A 20,000-nucleotide genomic window follows, 5' to 3' on the forward strand; every position below is an offset into this window, starting at 1 on the left:
GAACTCAAGTCAAAAATCAACAGCGACTGGATTAATTGCAAGTATTTCAACCATAAACCCTACCTTGGATCCATCAAAGACTACATCAACTGGACCCCTAACAGAAAACTTGGAGTTCTCCTAACTAGACTTCGAACTGGGACTCTCCCTATCAACAAGACTCTCCATCGTTTCAAGTGCAGCGTCTCCCCACTTTGTCCCCTGTGCAATCAAATCGAGACAATTGACCATTTCCTGCTTCAATGTCCCTGTCTCTCTAGCCTGCGGCTTTCCCTTTTTACTCGCCTCAATATCTCGGATCCCAATGTTCCTCTCGCCCACGTGATCTCTCGTATTTGTGCCAATTGTTCTTCCATCCGTGCTTTTTGCACTTTCCTCGCTTGTTACTATTACTATTACTATTCCTGGGGCCTCTAACCCCTTTCAGAAAACGAAGGACTGCGTGCCAGGCGCCTTGCCTTCATCCTCGCTTGTTCCAATCGCTTTTGAGTTTTTTTTTTTCCTCTCCCCCCCCCCCCCGCCCGTGCATCTCCTGAGCTCTTCCTCCCTTTTTTTCCTGCCGTGGTACAAGCCTCCTCTCGTAGGACAGGCAAAAACCACTCAACTCTTTCAATCAATCAATCAATCAACCGCATCCGTGTATGGTTTTATCGTTCAGTTTGTCGAAACGGAGGAGTTATTACAGTAGTTCAATGACATAATTTTCGATTCTGTTGTGAAGCAAAGTGGAACTTTTAATTATGGCTGTGGCTGTTGCAATTATTAGTAAAGAGGTATTGATTAACCTAATAAATAAAATATATAATAATATGTGAGAGATACAGTAAACTCAGGGCCTGATTACTGCATTGCCCGTGGACTTCCGCGCTCTTTAGAGGCCCCCAAATGGCTAAAATTGTTTAAGCCATTTGTGAAAATTGCTAGGTTTGTAAAGAGCGCGACCCTGATAACTTTGTCCTAGAGCCTAACGATATCTTAATCGGGGCTTGAGTAAACCCTCGTTTTACGCCGCGGTGAACGTTCCACGAAAATGCCGCTTAAATAAAGACTTAATAGTATTGTTAAAATAGGGAATTAGGTTCCATGGACGAAAAAAAAATTGTGTTGTTGAAACACACTATGGAACAGAGGGATCTCTCATGGTATTAAATTATTTGAATGGAAGTACTACAATCAAAATATTTACACTATGTTAATAAAAAATAAATTCATTTCTCTGTATTGCCTGGCAAAATTGGAATCCATGAAAGTATGGATTAAACAAAATAATCTATGTAAACTGAGCTGAGGTACATAAGCAAAGAACTATTGTAGGTACTAGTGATGATCCAGATACCCGAGGGAAAATAAGGATCTGTATCCGTATCCGTTACTTTTTTGGCGGATCTGAAACAAATCTTTTCTATCCTGAAAATTCTTAAATATTTGAATTCAAGACTCTTAAATTCTGTTTTAATTAGATTTTATTCCCTGTCTAAATTATAAGTTATAATTTCCAAAGCCAATTTGCCCCCCGTCGCAAAAAGAAAGGGGTAATAAGTTTTAAAAGTGCATCTGTGTGTCTATTTGTTGCATCGTAGCACATAAACAGATGAACCAATTTTGATAGTTATTTTTTTCGTTCAAAGGTGACTTGATCAAAAGTGGTCTTAGCTTGACCTCGTTTTTGTAGAACTTTAGCTACCGGAGATATTAATTGAAAACTGACTTAATGTTTTTTACAATTATGGTAGTAAAAAATTACCTGTAGGTTAAAAATATTGGCCCTAATTGAAAGAACGAAGTTTTTGTTGTGTGTTTGATATTTATATGGAACTTCCAAGTTATATACAGTAGGAGCAATAATCTTGTTAAGTAAATTTTAATGCTATTCTAAGCCTTTATACGAGCGTGATTGATGGTAGCGATTTCATAGTCGGAAGATAAAGGGAAAAAGCTGGACTACTTAAAATTTCAATCTCCTGTCGGTTTACGTTTGTTAACAATATGTATTCTGACCCGCGAAATTCATCATAATATGAGGTCGGCTCTCTGAGTTTTTTTTTTTTTTTTTTTTTTAATTTAATATTGGTTTTTGTTATTGACCTGGGGTTTGTATAACTCTTCATTTTGGTTTTTCTCGGCATCCTTCAAAGAAAGTGAGACTAAATTATCTATTTACTAGTTGTAAAGGTGTTCCTGGCTCTGTTATTTTGTCGGTCGGGGTAAGTTGGGTGGAATGCATTTAAAGGGTGTCCCAAAAGTAACGCAAGATTTGAATTTGCCACCATTTTTTCCATAAATTATTGGCAGCCATGAAAAAAGAACAATTTGACAGTTGAGAGTTTAGGGTTAGTAAAAATGGGGTGGGTAGAGTGAAACATTTCACTTACTGCATAAGGCATTTCCTGGTCATGTACTCTCTCATTTCGGTGATCAGAATTGGCACCCTAGATCGTGTGATTTAACATTTTTAAATTTCTTCTTATGGGGTTATTTGAATTCAAAGGTCTATGTCAACAAGCCCACAACCACCCGTGCATTACCGTGTTGCGATACCGAGCGCCAATAACAGTAACTGCTTGACCAGCCTCAACTTTCATTATTTTTGAAACAATTGTTCAATAATGAAAGCGCGTTATTGTATCGTATAACACTCTATTTTTGATTACCTTAGACTCTCAGCTGTTAAATTGTTCTTTTTTCAGGGTTGCCAACCATTTATTGCAAAAATGGCGGCAAATTCAAATCTTGCGTTAATTTTGGGACACCCTTTACATTGAAATAAAATGCGGAAAATTATTTCTAGCCTGTCCAGAAGCAGCTTTACACACTTGCTCCTGTAACCTACATCTACCAGTCTATCTAAAAATAATTTTTCATATTCTATCTAAGCATTAATGTAGCGCTGACCCATTCTTAACAATTCCACCTCAATTTTAACGGAGATTTTAAGATTAAATAATTGAGTCTTGCTTATATTTTTGCCGTAGATGACATTTTTTGAAGAAAAAGTGCCATTACCCTAATGGGAATTCTTTCTGTAGCAAATATTACACTTGGGTAGTTAATTTGGGTAAAAAAAATTTTGAGATCCGTACCTGCGGATCTTGAAACTAATGATCCGGACCCGTATCTGCGGATCTCCTTTTTTAACGATCCGGCACATCACTAGTAGGTACACAGTTAAAATTGTATTTTGAACCCAAAAGAATGAAATATACAACTGCATAAGATAAAATTACAAAAACTCGTTATTGCACAACTTTCGTTCATTTTTCTTCTTCCTAAAAGAGCTCTTTTAACCAATCAGAAGCCTTATAAGGGTGATTTTCAAATGCATTGACACATTGGGTTCAACACAATTTGAAAATTTTTGTTGTTATAAACTTTACAAAAATGTTCTTAGCTATAAATTCGTTACAATTTATATCTTTTAAAACCAGGTGATTGTTTATGAGTTGATTAGATTAGATTTTAGAAATTCCAAAGAACTTCTTGGCAACTCACCGTTTTTCTCATGGGTGTTACCTTTTTTAAACATTCTGTAATTTCTTCCCTAAATATAAAAGTTCTAATAATTCAAATCCTGATTAAACTATCTCAAATACTCAATAGTAAGTCAAAATGGCACAAATACAGTTGGCTCTCTGTTTAACGACTTTCAAGGGACCACAAAAAATCGTCCTTAAATAGAATGCTTTTAAAACTATAGTGGACCATTTGGGACCATGAAAAGCTGTTGTTAAATAGAGCGTCGTTAAACAAGATAGCCAACTGTATTTATTTATTCAAATTCAAGAAATTTCAAGTATTTGGATAGCTGTTTCTCCCATGAGTTACTGTTTCCTAAATAAAGGGTCAAGTTTGCAACAAAACCATTAAATTAAACATTCAATGTTTTCATTGCATTTACCATGATTAGCTAAAAAATGTTATATTGGAACCATTTTTTAAAGATTGAATAAAAATTCTATTTTAATGCAAATGGTGAATTTTAACTTCTTAGTACCAATAAAATTCACTTACATTTCGTTACATTACAATAACTCATGAGAGATGGGCTCATGAAATAATTTATTGTAGAGCCTGTAGTTCCTATAAAATATGTAGTTATTTGAATACCATATTTTAAGAATTAAGAGTTTATCCTGAACAATGCACACAAATCTCATTTGTGTAAACATTAGCTTCATGTAAGTGCTCATTCCTCAATTTTTAATAAATGTGAATTTTTTATAAGGGGAGGTGGGGCACGTTGATCTGCTTTTTTACTTATCATTTTTTACCTCATCAAAAAACTTAATGAGCAATTTAATTTTCTACTATACGTTTCATTAAATACTTCTCAATATCATAGGGATTTTTTTGGAAGTGTTGTTTTTTTTATGTTAATTTTTTAACAGAACCTTGTAGAGTGGACCAATGTGCCTCATGAGTGGGGTACGTTGGTCCGCCTGGTGGGGCATGTTGGACTGCATAACTCAAACAGCATTTGTTATAATGTTAGTGATAAATACTATCAAACGTTGTAAAGACCTTATTCTGTTTTGTGTGTAGAGTAGGGCCGGGCAAGATCAGAATTTTAATACTGCAATATATCGCTCTCAAAATATTGATATTTTCGATATATCAATATATTTAGGGCATTAAATTCAACATTTTATGGGGGGGGGGGACTGCAAAGCCTATTATATAAGTATCTGTAATAGAGAAAAGCCATAGGCCATCTTGATAAATAAATATTTTAGCAATTTATTCTAATAATATAGCTACAGCAAGGATTCTCATGTGTTTGTGTCAGAGGGGTGGGAGGGGGGATCAAGAGGCAGATTATACCACAGAAGCGTTTGGAGAAATTACTTTAGAAGAATTTAAGTCTTTTTATTAGTGGGTTGCAATTCTTGAGGGAAAAGGGGCTTGGTAAAATTAAAGGGTGCCATCGCAGTCGGGGGGGGGGCACCCCTAGTTACATCATTTGCTTATTAAGATATGCTACAGAGAAACGCCATTGGATATCTTGAAAAGAAAATATTCCATTGGTTTATTCAAATAATAATAGATAAAGCAGGCATGCACATTGGGAGGGGGAAGGTGCTTGATGCTTAACATATAATTGAAATTGTCGGAGAAGTTATTTTAAAAGGAGTTTAGTCTCTTCAATAAAAGGTCGTGTTTTGGGGGAAGCCCGATAAATTTGAGGGGGAAGGGGGATTTATGCAAATAATAATAGCAATATATAAGAATAATAACAGCCCTTGCAGGGGGGAGGGAGATCATGACTCAGACAATGCCATAAAATTTTTTACAGAAGGATTTTAATCCAATAAAAAGATTTTGGTGTTTTTCTTTTGTTTGGGGAGGTGGTGATAAAATTGAGGGGAGCCACCGCACTTGGCGAGGGAAATTGGCACCCCAGCTACATCACATACATTATAAGATCTGCAACACAGAAAAGTCATCAAACATCTTGATAAGCAAATGTTCCAGCAATTTAGGCGAATAATAATGCCTAGAGCAGGGTACCCATTTGGTGGGGGAGGGGGGTCTTGAAATTGACTATGCCATTGAAATTATCAGGGAACTTATTTTAAAAGTATTTTAGTCTCCTAAGTAGGGACTCTTGTTGTTTTTTTTTTTGGGGGGGGGGGCTTGCTAAAATTGAAAATGAGGGGAACTATGGCACTTATTAGGGATTGTCAGCACTAGCATCATGATCTTTATTAAGATCTGCAATTGAGAAAAACCTACGAAAATCTTGAAATGTAAATATTCAGCAATTTATTCTAATGATAAAGCTGAGGTGCCCATTTGAAGGGGGGGGGGGCATGAGGCTGACATTACCACTGAAACTATCAGAGAAGTTATTTTTAAAGGATTTTAGACTTTCTTCACTAGGGGAGACCATTTTTTTTTCGGGAAGGGGGGTGACGCTCAGTGCAATTGAGGGGTGTCATCGCAGTTGGGGGGTGTGCTTCCCTAACAGTATTATTTGTATATTGGGATCTGCAATAGAGGGTAGCCATCGGACATTCTGAAAGCTAAATATTAAATTAGTTTATCCCAATAATAATTGCTAAAGCAGGGATATGCCCATCGGGGGTATGGCATGAGGCAGACTATGTAACTGAAAGAATCAGAGATGTTATTTCAAAAGGATTTAGCCTCTTTTTTTTGAGGATGCTGTTTTTTGGGGGGGGGGGGGAGGGGAGGTTTGGTAAAATTGAGGAGGGGAGGGCAATGCACTTGGGGAGAATTGACACTCCTAGCTACATGATCTGCAGTAGAGAAAAGTCATCATAAATCTTGATCCGTAAATATTTCAGTAATTTATTCTAATAATAATAGCTGAAGTAAAAGTGCCCTTCCTTTGGGAGGGCTGAGGGGGCATGAGACAGACTTTACCACTGAAATAATTAATGGAGGTTTTTTTTAAACGGATTTTAGTCCCTTTAATGAGCTGTCATGTTTATTTTTTTTGGGGGGAGGGTCGTTTTAATTGAGGAGGTCATCTTTGGGAGGGGGGGGGGTGCACTTGGACATATATCTATACATATCAAGTTGATAAAAGTCCTTGGTAAGTAGTATTTCTGTAATTTTTCCAATAATATTTGCTACAACGACCCTCTCCCTGCTCATGTGGTGAGAGGGGTCACCAGCACAGACCAAATTGTTGAAATTTTACAAAGGGTACCTGAAAATTTTCAAGTCTTTGTGAAACAGATTTAATTATTGGGGAATAACATTTTTAGGGGGGGGGATAACATCCATATTTAAATCATCTGTACATTAAAATTTTCTTCCTTTACATAATTTGCAAAAAACATACAAGTACAGAAATGCAAGTTTCTTCTTGGTTTTCTACGACATAATGTGCTTCTAACACAATTATCTTTTTTTTTCTAGGCACATTTTTATGAATAAATTTGTGGGCGACTACTTTTCTTACCTGCTTTTGAAGAAACTACTTTTGCATTGACATCAGAAAAAATCATTATCATGTTCGAGCACAAATAGGGTTCTGCTTTTCCCCTGTAGTTTCTCAAAATTGAAGTGCCCCAAAAGCTGTTTTATAATAGGGCAGGGTGGGGTACCTTGGGACATAGCCCACATTGGGACACCATAAATTTCAGCTTTAATTTTGTAAACAGAAATTAGTTTTCTTAGAACATCATAGATGACTGGCTAGATCTACTCTTCAGTGTACTTTAATATTTCTCACAGTAACAGATCAGCACTAAACTAAAAGTGCTACTATAAAATCTAACGAAACTAACTGACTTAACGAACGTTAACTCGTCAATTTTTTGTTTACCACATGCACTTTTTGAACGTTCAATTAAAAGTAAAGATGGGGGACGTTTGGAAGCAGACAACGCAGATCATTGCTTTTGCGGAGGATATGTTTTATGAAGATACTGATGAAAGAAAATGACTACAGGATTCTTTCTTTGAATGAAATAAGACAATAAAACAAATTGTCAAGATTCCTTTCAACCAAATTCCAACATAATTAAGATATTTTTTTAGATTCCATCATTGTATCTTTGCACAGAACAAAAACTATAGGTACACATTTAATAAAACAGTAAAAAAAAGAAAAAAATCTGTTCACACGTTCTATTTTCTGTATCCCCCAGTATATGAGGAAAATCGGTAAGGCCGATGCATTTTTGAATAGAAAACGTTTTACTATAAATCTACTAACTTTTATAAACTCAGATATGACCTAACTTAAACAAAGTATCTTGAATTATTTCTTGATCAGTTATAAAATACAAAATGTGTTTTTAATTTAAAATTTCCCCAGTAAGACCTTGGAAATAGTAGGCATAGGTGTATTTAAATTATTTGACTAAAAGTAAAGTACAATGCATTTGTAAAGGCTATTAAAATTCAAAATGCATTATTTATATTTTTTTGTTGTTGTTTATTGTCAGTTGTCTAGAACTAAATAAATAACTAAAGTGTGAAGTATTTATTTTGATTTCTTTTATTGAAAATTTCTCAATCCTTAAAACCCTGATGGCTCGCTACAAGATTTCATATGCGCAACAATAAATCATAGCTCTCTGAATATGAACTGCACATATCGCATTTTTAAACATAAACATTGTACGCACTGGGCGCCGCGAAGTTTTCTAACTGAGCAAACCTCCCTTTTCTTTCGTGAGCTTCGTTAAGAATTTCGCTTCACAAAACTAACCGAGTTACACTTTCTGAACGACCAATTGGATAACGCGTTCTCTTTTTGAATGCCTCGTTCGGTTAACTCGTTTAATCATTCGATTTTATGAACGCTGCACCCTAAATTTCTCTGTTTTCAGAGGTTCAGAGTTACATTAATGGGTGTGTGTGTGTGGTTTCATTATTGAAATTTTCAAGTAGGAAATGAAATAATTTAAAGGTTAAAAATGCCTTGCACTGCTAAGCATAACTTTTAAAAAGTTTATATATAATAACAACCTAGATGGAACAGGTTGGGACACTGCCCTACTAGTGTACAGTACAGAAAATGCCTATTTCATTGTACTTAATAAATTTGATGAAGGATTTAAATGAACTAAAATTGAGGAAAGGGCTTCTCTTGAAACAACAGCAGAAAGTGTTCTTAATACAAATACAGTAGAAGACCATTATAATGCACACCTTGGGACTAGAGCTTTTGCTTTATGCAGGTTTTGGCGTTATACAGGTTACTTCACAATTTTTGAAACTAATAATCAGAATATATCTTTTTATTAGCACTTCAAAATGAGTTTTATCTGCATTGAGTATTAAAGCACTAATCATACAGTTAGTCATTTATAAATAAAAATGTCTCACAATCAAAAGAAAGTGAATTATCCTGCTCTTCTGATAGCTTCATGGTTTGTATAACAGCTGCATTTTCAAGAGCCATTTGGTATTTTCTTTTTACTGTAAATACTAATTTTCATTTAAAAGCTTTGTACTAAGATGGAAAGAAGAAAAACTGTTTAAAATTTAATTTGTCTAACAATTTTATGTTTGCAAGGCAAAATAGAGATTTTTTTTAAACTTCAAAACCTATTGTTCTACTGAAAATTTGTGCGGTTTATAGAGAATTGCGTTATATAGGTCGGCGTTATAACAGTCTTCTACTGTGCAAATTCAAATACAAAAGTTATGACTAGCAACAGGCTCTGCGCCCATCTAGGCTGGTTTCTAGTCAATTTACAATCCCCAGTGAAGATCAATGGCCCTCTTAAAACTATCTATTCCTTTGCTCATTACCATCTGTTTCGGTAAGCTGTTCCAAGGTTCCACTACCCTGCTAAAATAATAATTTTTCCTAATATCCATGTTAGCTTGAAATTTAATAGCTTAAAACAATGACCCCTTGTCCTGATTTCAGTGCTAAACTTCAGCCCCGTAACATTTTTCATTTTAATAAATTTGAACAACTGAATCATGTCCCCTCAGTCTCTTCTTTGCTCAAGACTGTACATTTTTAGCCTTCTAAGCCTGGAATCATAGTCTAAATGAGAAAGTCCATTTATTAGCCTTGTAGCCCGCCTTTGAACCCTTTCCAATACATTAATATCTTTCTTAAGATAAAGAGACCAAAACTGAACAGCATACTCCAAATGAGGTCTTACCAAACTTCTATATAAGGGCAGAAGAACTTCTTTAGATTTGTTTGAAATAGATCTATTGATAAATCCGAGCATTTTATTGGCTTTGTTCTAGCTATTCTGCACTGTTGACTAAACTTTAAATCCTGACTTATTAAGATGCCCAGATCAGTAACTTTTTCTGCCTGACTAATGACTGAACCTTGCAAATAATAACTTGTACACTTATTTCCATGCCCTAAATTTAGCACTTGACATTTCCCAACATTAACAGCCATACCCCATTTATCAGCTCACTCCATAATATGGTCTAGATCTTCTTGCAGCCGATTTGATTGTTCTTCATTTTCTACAATCCCCATAACTTTGACAGCATCAGCAAAACAATTCATGTTCCCAGAAATAATTTTATGGATAAATATTAATAATAATATTTCAATTAGAGAGGCTGCTAAAACATATGGATTGAGTAAAAGAACTCTTAAGACAGTAAATAAGTAAATTTAAAATGAATATGGAACCTAATAAAATTTGTTAAGCTGTAAATTTGTAAATAAAATTTTTAATCAATTAGGATTAGTATTTTTATTCATTTAAGTTTTTTTGCTAGTGTCCCAAGGTACCCCACCTAGTGGGGCAGGTTGGGACATTGTAATGACTTTCTAATTTTTACTATGAAAATTTAATTTGAAGAAAAAATGGAGTCAAATAATATTTAATTGAAGCATAAATATCTAAATTACATGTTCAGTTAAGTTTGTTAAAAATTGATATGAAAATTGAATTTATAAAAATCATTATTTAAAAAGTGTCCCAATGTGCCCCACCTTTCCCTACTTTTTAGTCACTTTAAGGGCACACCATGTGACCCACCTCTTGGACCCAGTTTTTTTAAATGGTAGCTATTACAATCATGTTTGCAAATAATAATAACAATTAATTTTACTATGAAAGGATCATAATTTTTTAGCATTATTTTAAACTAAATTTTCAATTCTTAGTTTCTTAATGAAAGTTTAGAGAGAATTCTGTTTCATTACATATTTATTTTTAAGTACTTTTATGCAGTTGACATTTCAATGTGTTCTATTGCTTCAATGATTTTTTTTTTTTAGAACTATCCCTTGTATGTGAAGACAAACTCCCCTGGAAGTGATTTAAAATTTTTGTACACAATGCACACTTCCTTAGATGTGATAGAAGAAAAGGTGGTTACAGTAAACAAGAGTGTTGGGGATCTCAGAGAACTTTATTTAGGATTATTATACCCTACTGAAGATTATAAAGTGTATGTATACATCAACTGATTTAGATAACCATATATAAATTGAATGCCATAGAGATGGACATAGAAAATGTATTTGTAGAATTAATATTATTTAGTTATATTGAGAGTCATAGATGTAAAACTTTTCTTAAAATTAGTATTTCTAGATAGATTTATTTATGGATAAATATAAAGTGATAGATACAAATTTTGAGATATTTAAGCTCAGGCACTAAAAGTTGTTCCTTTTTTTTCTCTCTATTCTTCAAAATAAAGAGGAAACATTTTACTGCATAAAAGCTTAACAAATATTCAATTGATGTGTGGTAAAATAATATAACCAGACAAAAAGTTGATACAAAAATCTTGCTATATTTGCATGGAATCTACACTCAATATTGAAGTAATCTTTGTAATTTAATTTGTTACAGTCGAACTCGCTTATAACAAGCCCTGATTTAACGAGAACCCGGATTTGATGAGGAAATCAGAAATATTTTGTTGGTACAAAGTTAAGCCTATGGGAGCATAACTCGCTTATAACGAGCTAACCCCGCTTAAGGCAAGCAATATTTTTGTGATTCATAAAATGTCTATTAGGGTAACGTCACCACTAACAGACAAGAGTCCGGTAACAGATAATCGTAAGTTTAGGTTTAAATATTAAGAATTTTAGGCGGGTTAAACTAATGCTGCTGCGACCCACGAATACGGTGTAACCATTTAGTGTTATCAGAGTGCATTGTATGAGCCAGTTGGTATTTACAAGACAGTGGTGGAAGGTTATGAACAGCCATCACAAGGTCAGCTGGTGTTTTACGTACATTTGAATTGAATAAGGTTTTAGATCTAAAAATGAAGATTTTAAATACTTTAAAGAGAAAAGGGAAGTTCTGTACATTACTCTTCCTTTCCTCATCCTATCTGTTGCTGGGTATCATCAGAATTGTCGGTGTCTGTTACAGGGGATTGAACTTTTTTTTTTCGAAAATGAGCAAATAAAAATAGAACTAAGTAATTCAGAGGATCCAGGAGATGAGATCTAGTTGCATGAGAGAAAAAAAAGTTGAAAAAGTCTTAATACATTAAAAGGATCAGAAAATTTAGTTAACCTGAGAGCGATGTTTCAAGCATGTCTGTTACTGGGTGCCGTTACCCTACGCTCTTCCTGTCAGCTCAGCTAATCCTTTCTTGGAAAAATCCTTTTGATATCTTGAAGGGCATAGAAAGTTAATAATTATAAATCCTGAGAACAAGTGATGAAGATCTTTTTACTTCCTTTTACAAAAAAGGAAGTATTGTATTCGCGAAAAAATTTTCACTCAAAAATCGACCTTAATTTCCATTTAGCTCACCCCCGAATGAATGTTGAGTTTATTTTTCAACCCGACCACACGTGGATATATGTCTAAAAACGTACAGACACCCAAAATATCCATTTTGACGATCCCCGAGTTAATTACACAACGAGTTTTCTCGTGACGTCTGTATGTACGTATGTATGTGCGTCGCATAACTCAAGAACGGAATGTCATAGAAAGTTGAAATATGGTACTTAGACTCCTAGTGGGGTCTAGTTGTGCACTTCTCTTTTTGGTTGCATTCAGATGCTCCAAAGGGGGTCTTTTGCTCCTTTTTGGGGTGAAGTCATTGTTAATTTTGATGTAAACTCAAGTGGTGTTATAATTTGGGGGACACTTGGTAATATATCCCCAGTCTTTTGGTCGTCAAGTTTCGTCGCCAACTTGGCCACAAATTTGGTGATTTTATTTTTTTTAATCTGGTTTCAGTTTGGCCACTGTTGGTATATTTAGAGAGTAAACTATTGAATCACATTAAAACTGCCAATAATGAGAAAATGACATTAAATTGGAGTAAAAGGAAGTTATGTGATGCACACATCAGCTTGTTTTATTCAAAAACTTTTACTGCAATCGGGAATTAAAATTCCATTTTTCAGGTCATGAATAACAATGAGTAAACAATGACACGAGAAAGAGACAAAAAAACAGTTGGAAGAAAAATAAATAACTTCTTCGATATGCTGTATAACGCTAAAAAGCAAATACAGTAAATATGTATGAATTTTTATGATTTTTTTCAAACTCTTTTTTTCACGAGGACTAGGTTATAACGAGCAAATGTCACGGTCCCTTCAAGCTCATTATATAAGCAAGTTCGACTGTATTTCTCTACCAAAAAAATTTTAATTTCAAATGTACTTAAAAAAATTCATGAAATGAATATGTATCTAATGACCATTCTGTGGTAAAATGCTAAAACTTATGTCATTTCTACAATATTTAAATAGTTTTATTATTTTATTTTAAAAGGTATGGCTATGTCACAAATACAAAAATTAAATTTGTAGTCATAGTGGAATCATCTCATACCACCCTTCGAGATAACGAAATTCGACAGGCAAGTAATCATATTTCTATATGCTCTTTTAACAATTATTCATTGAATTGCTATGTGCTAAAACATTCCCCATTTTACACTGAACATGAATACCTATTTCTTACCATTGTATTGGTATCATTCCTTCTAATTAATGAGGCCAGGCTTGACTGGATGACCAATGTAAAAGCAAGGTGGATATTGAATTTAAAGCTTTTTTGGTTTTTAAAATAATCCATTTGTTAGTCAACAAAGCCCAAAGTCAGGGGTGCTCCCCCTAACAGCAAAAGCGCACCCCCCCCCCCCCCTAAATATTGTGGTGATCCTCCCCCCAAAAAAAGAGAAAATTTCCCCTAAAAGCCTCCCCTCCCCCCTTCAACAAAAATTTCAATGGTGCAGTTTGCGTCGTTATCCCACCTAGGTGGGCACCTCTACCTAAGTGAAGGTAGAATGTTAGTAACTTTCCCCTAAACATAATGAAAATGAGAAAAGTAATTATGTCCTAAATGTAACATGTTTTAGTTAGATCAACAAAAATGGAAGAAAAAAAATTTAACATTCAAATAGAGTTTCCTCCAGAGCAAAAAAGACACCAGGTGCTTTCAGATTAAAGGCACACAGTAAAGATTAAAAGCACACAGATTAAAGGCACGAAATCCAAGTATTTTTTAAATAGTTTTTTTTTTTTTGTCCAATAATGAAAAGTTTTTTAATACTTAGTTAGAAAAAGTATGCTAAAAATGTTCAGATTTATATTTTAAGCAGATTTAAGAGGAAAAGTGTTATGGGAGTTTGTTTCAAGCTTTTGTGAGTCTTTGCCTTTTGAAAAAAAAAAGTTTGCTTTTATGCAGGCCCGAATTTATACATTTTGCTCCCCCCCCCCCCCGTAATAAATCGGCAGGGCCCCTCCCCAGAGGCCAGCAGTGTATATTTGCAACGGTAATGAGTCTTAGTGCTACTTCTTGGACCGTTGGGCCCCTTAAGAACATGCCCCCCCCCCCCCCCTACGCACTGCGGGTATGCAGATCCAAGCCTGCTTTTGTGATGAAGTATTGTTAAAACTTCTTACGGACAAGGAGGGCACATCGAACATTAGCTTAAAATGAACTCCAGAAAAAGCTTGGGGGAAACACTAAAATATGAATAGAACCTTTGTTGTGCATTTTTTTAATTACAAGCATTTGAATTGCCAGCTTGCCAAACAGTTTGGAAAAAGTTATCTCTTTTGATTAATTTACCTATTTTTGTTTCATTTTTATAATGTTGCCTATTTTTGTGACATGTTTAGATGTTTCGAAAGATACATGCAGCTTATGCTGATATGGTGTGTAACCCATTTTATGTGCCAGGAGAAACAATAAGTTCCAAGTAAGTTTCTATAATACATTTTGGATGTATTAACTATGAAATATATTGTATTAGCTATGAAATATATTGAGCGTAATAGCTCAAAAGTGATCTCATCAGATCTAAAACTCATCAGTAATTAGCACTTTGACTGCCACAGCAATCTTCAGAAATCAGGCCTAAAATAACACATAAAATTATTTAGAACTCTAATTCTAGTGCATAGATATCATAAAGCATAAAAAAATGAAACCACCTTACCAAAAAAAACCATTCGACAAAGCCATGTTGTATGTGTGCCTAAGTAAAAAAACGATGAGAAACACATTATTTCTGTCCAACCCATAAAAAGAATCTAGCCTTTTGTGTGGAAGATTGTTTTAAGAAGTTCCAAAAACAATAAATAGTATTTTATTGCTTCAATTTAAATTGATTTTTATAATTATATTTTTTGTTCATTTTTTAATAAATCTTGTGTTTAAGCCTGCATTGATTTCTTGTTCTTTTCCTAAAAGCCATCTATCAATATTAGCACTGAAAAATTCTGAGTTTAATTGCAGCTGTACAAAAATGGCAAACAATTATGAGGTAACTCGTTGTTGGGGTCCTAGCAAAGAACACAATCTACGAGTTATCTCGTAGTTAGCAGTCAATGTGCTAACTAATATTTAACTTGTAAAGTAGTTGATTACGCACAGTACTGGCAGTCACAACTTTTACCCTTTTTAGCCGACTTTCCCAGTAAAAATCAGAGAAAGAAGAAAAAAGCATGAAAGAAGGCTTAATACATCTTAAAAATATCCCGAAAAACAAAAAAAAGTCAAAAATAAATAAAATAGTTAGATAAATATTGAAAAATTAAAAATTGGAAAGTAGGGTATTGAGATGGGGAAAAATGTCTGTCGGTCTGTCTGTCTGTTGGTCTGTCGGTCTGTCGGTCTGTCTGTCCCCCCCTAATAACTTTTGAATGAATAGTCCAATTCGAACAAATTTTTTTTTATTAGAAAGATCTCGGTGAGGACATCGCATTCCCATAATTCATTTTTTGATTTGAACAATTTTTTGTTCAATTTTGAACAGTTCAAAAAAACTTAACATTAGCGCCTACGGGCAAATTCAAATCAAAAATAAATCTTGAACTTAGAAGCGAAGTGGCTTCAAACAAACTTTGTAGGGAAAAATTTTTGATAAAAAACATGTATCGAAAATATCTTTTTGATTTGAGCAAGTTTTCGTTCAATTTTGAACAGTTCAAATCTCTTAACATTAGCGCCTAAGGGGAAACTGAAAGTCAATATAGATTCCGAACTTAAAGGCGGATTTACTTCAAACAAACTTTGTTGGAAATAGCTCTTGACGACCTACTCCCGACTCCGACTCCGAGAATTTAGGGGCACCTGACACCAACTCTGACTCCTGTTCCCGACAATTAATCGGACTCCGACTCCCCGACTTCGACTCTAACTTCGTAGCTTTGGCAAACATTTATACACGGAGGACAAATGACTGACTCCGATTCTTGGATATTCGACTCCGACTCTTTTATCCCAAAATGAGATTGACTCCGACTCCGACTCCGCTGCTAGGGTTTTAACTGTGAAATAATTATTGTTGATATGATTTGTTTTTATTTTCACGCTAAAGTTTTAATTTAGGTATTTAGTTTTCGGTGAATCAACTCAAAAAATATGCGCAGACGATTTTTTTTTTTTTTGACAATGAAAATTATTTCTTTAAGTTGACATTTTATTGTTTTTTTTTTTATTTTGGTAAGTGCATTAATTCGTTTAAAAAATTATTTTTGGCAACAGTGGAAAAAGAAACGATTTTTTTTTATATGATGTATTTATTTTAATGAACTTATTATTATTATTTTTTCGTTTTAAAAGCTGTTAAACAATTTTTTTTAATGGAAAGAAGTGTATTAGCTGCTTTGTTTAAAAGGTGCTGCTATTTTATTTGTTCATTTTTTGAAGAAAAGTAAGGAATATTTTATTCCTAGAAATCAGCTTAAAATATTTAAAAAAATATGTTTGAAAAAATTTGCGATTTTAGCTATTTTTGAGAATATTGATCAGGTACTAGAAAGTAGTATGAGTATACGGGAAAGTAGGCTCGTCTAGTTCTAGACGGAACTTCTTGTTAAAATATGGTAAAAGTATTTCATGTGAACATAAAGATCTAACTGTGAGTATTAGAATAGCCGCAGACATCATTTGACTTATCAATGCTTTTCTCCTATATACACGTTGCAATACAAGGAACCATGTTGAACTGGTCAACTTCCATGATTATTAGGCTAGGTGTATTGTATTTCAGCTCATTTGATCAGGCCAGTACCCCCAGTGCTGTAGTTGGGGAGGGGGTACCCCCCCCCCCCCCGAAATATTTAATTTATTATTGTAAAAATCACCCAAGTAAATGTAAATTGGTTTTAAAGTATATTTTAAGGAACAATGATTTGAAATTCAAGCTAGCATAAGTAGTCTAAATTAACCTTTTCTGGCCTAACAAACACCCATCAACAATGAAATCTACCCTAAAAAATAAAGTGCATTCCCTCAAATATTTTTTTCCAACTACAGCACTGAATACACCATTCGAAAAAAAAATGGATTCATATTTTGCTTGATGAAAAGTACTTATTCCAAAATATTTTTTAACAATGTGTTTCATGTAATATTGTTTGAACTAACTGTAAATTATTTTTGTCCCTCAGGAGACCGTATATTGCTAAAACATTTTTTCAAACTAAATATAATATAAAAATCAGACAAATACTTAAAAAAAAAAAATTATTTCACATTCAGAAAATTTCTTTATGCTTTTTTCAAGTATTAATATTATTTTAATTGATCTTTATCATCTTTTACCACAATAAAAATGGGGGGGGGGGGCAGAGGTTATGATTTTTATGATAAATTCAATAATTTATTTCAATAACTTTTGTGTTGGACAACTATGAAAACTTATTGTATTTAAAAATAAGTTATTTTTCCTTTACTAAGCTATGCGGTATTTCATAACACTATGAATTTGCTCTAAATTAAAAAATGAATGAACAAGGATTCAGACTCATAATAACAGTATGAAACTAAAACAATCAAATAAACATTTTTTTGCTCTAATTTTATCCACTAAACCAAATTAAATCTGTTCAAACAAGTTATGAAGTTTTCATAATTGTGTGATTATTTAATCAGTGTACTTATATTTATGTATATTTTTTTATTCTATAATTTTCACAGCCTTTAATTATTATTCATTTTCAAACACGCTTATGGGAAGTGTGGCTTTCACTATCTTAAACTGTCCTAAATTTTAGTACACGTGTGGAAAGTATAAAAAAAAAAAGTTGTAAATGCAAATTTGCTTTAAAACAGTTTTACAGGTTTGTTACAGAACCTTAGGTTTTTATCAATTGTTTTAAAACCAAGCCCATCATTTGAGCAATCAGGTGATGGAAAGGGATTATACTCAACATACATAAAAGGAAAAAGGAAATGCCTGCATTTGTGTAGTGTGCAGGTATTTTATTTTTACTTTTGTTTCGCAGCAAATAAAGTAATGCCATAGATGTGGTTTAAGTGTCAAACCCTGCAAGTGAAATAATGTGAGAAATGTATGTCTTTTTACAATAATTGGACTGTGTGGAGTTGTATCAACTAGAGTAATTCTGAGCAAGAAGAATGAAAAATATTCTTACAAAATCAATACACTCTAACAGTGATGGATATGACAGGATATTGCTTGAAGTTTGCTATTTTGAGGTCCGCTCTAATGCCAATTCTACATCTACATCTTGAGAAGCCAGTTTCATAATATCATGGCCATTTCATTTGTTTAGAGGTGGTTGTCCAAGGAGGTTTTGCTTTCTCAAACCAATGTTGCATGAATGACAAATCATACATAGCTGCATACTATGAAAGAAAGTTGTGCTCAAGTGTAAGTAGTAAGTCAGTCCAAAAGCACAGAGCACTTGTTTGGCCATATTTTTCTTATTTTATCTTGAGTTTAAAACTTTTTAACTGCTTTTCTTGTCAATTTTGTGTGCTTTATAGCAGAGGTGGCCAACATCCTGATGGAAAAAAAATTTACAGTTGATCTGTGTAACGTATCGTGCAATTATCCTGCTATAATTGGGGCAAACCTAACCAAGCAATGGTAATAGTGTAATCCGGATCTGTGTAGCCTTCACAATGCTGCCAAGTTAGGTTTGCCCCAACCGCAGACATGGTAGGTTCTTTTCTTTTATAAAAAAATAACGAATAAACAGTGTTCTGTTTGACAAATCCATAAACAAAAAGTTTTTTTTAGATAGTGAGACTTTTGCAACTTTGCAATGTGTACTCTACAATATATCTACAATATAGTATTCAAATGAAAAAGGCTCTGAGTTATTTATTGATTGATCTCTTAGTGTATTTGTGCATAATTAATGTTATGGTAGTTTTCTTTAATCTGTTACATAATAATTATACTGGCTAAATCATTACTTTTAAAGCATTTTGTTCCCATGAAACAAATTTGAAAGATAGGTCATGCCACATTTATCAGTTTTAATAACTGACAAATTTCGCCAACCCTAATCTAAGGCATTAACTGGCTGTGAAACAAAATATTGATCTTCAAATGGAAAACAAAAGCATATTTTTAAGAAAGTACAAACAAAAATGAACGAAATTTACCAACTTAAAAAATTACTTTGGTTGAAACTTAATGCAATTGAGGGTTAAAATAATTTTTCAACTATATTTGTTATTAATTCTATTTACTAATTTATAGTTCTGTTATATTTAGATCCTTTGAAAGTATAATCAAGAGCATTATGACACCAGAATAAGCAGAATGACTCTCTACAAAGACTACTATTTCATTTCCAGATGTTTGTATATAAAATTATTGATCTTTTTCATACAATGTAAAGAATAAAAGATATTTAAGGACTGAGAGATGATCTCTGGATTCATTTCTTGAGTGACATTTGCGTAAAAATCACCAACTATTCATAAATGTATAAATCAGTGTTTTAGTATACAACAGCAAAAACAAAAGTATAATTATTTTGCTTCTTTATATAAAGTAACGGAAATACAGTAGACCCTTGTTCTACGCAATTTAAGATTTGACACCTTTATTTTATTTTACGCAGATGAGTTTCGGATTTACATGGATGCGGCAATGCAAACAGATAAAATTTTCCCCTCTTGGATTGCAGGACGAACATTGAAAGATGCCTAGAAATCAAGTTTCGTTTACCACATTCGGTAACTAAGAAAAAAGTTTTCCAGAGGTCTAGATGCATAATAGGTCAGAAAAAACACTGTTCCCACGAAAATAGTTGCACATTATTTATTTACAGGCTGCTGAAGTTGAGTTGTTCTGGTAGCAATTCTTGTAATTTCTTACGC

At 33.6% G+C, this 20,000-nt stretch overlaps 1 protein-coding gene across 1 annotated transcript; it reads left to right on the forward strand.

Moving 5' to 3' along the window:
• Positions 1–626: 626 nt before the first annotated feature.
• LOC129220971 (trafficking protein particle complex subunit 2-like protein) lies at positions 627–19,541 on the forward strand. Its single transcript, XM_054855410.1, has 5 exons — positions 627–773; positions 10,691–10,863; positions 13,176–13,263; positions 14,531–14,610; positions 19,390–19,541. The coding sequence occupies exons 1-5, from the start codon at positions 741–743 to the stop codon at positions 19,430–19,432; spliced, it is 417 nt and encodes a 138-aa protein (XP_054711385.1). The 5' UTR covers positions 627–740; the 3' UTR covers positions 19,433–19,541.
• Positions 19,542–20,000: the final 459 nt, after the last annotated feature.

This window comes from Uloborus diversus, chromosome 1 (assembly GCF_026930045.1).
Source record: "Uloborus diversus isolate 005 chromosome 1, Udiv.v.3.1, whole genome shotgun sequence".
Taxonomy (NCBI): domain Eukaryota; kingdom Metazoa; phylum Arthropoda; class Arachnida; order Araneae; family Uloboridae; genus Uloborus; species Uloborus diversus.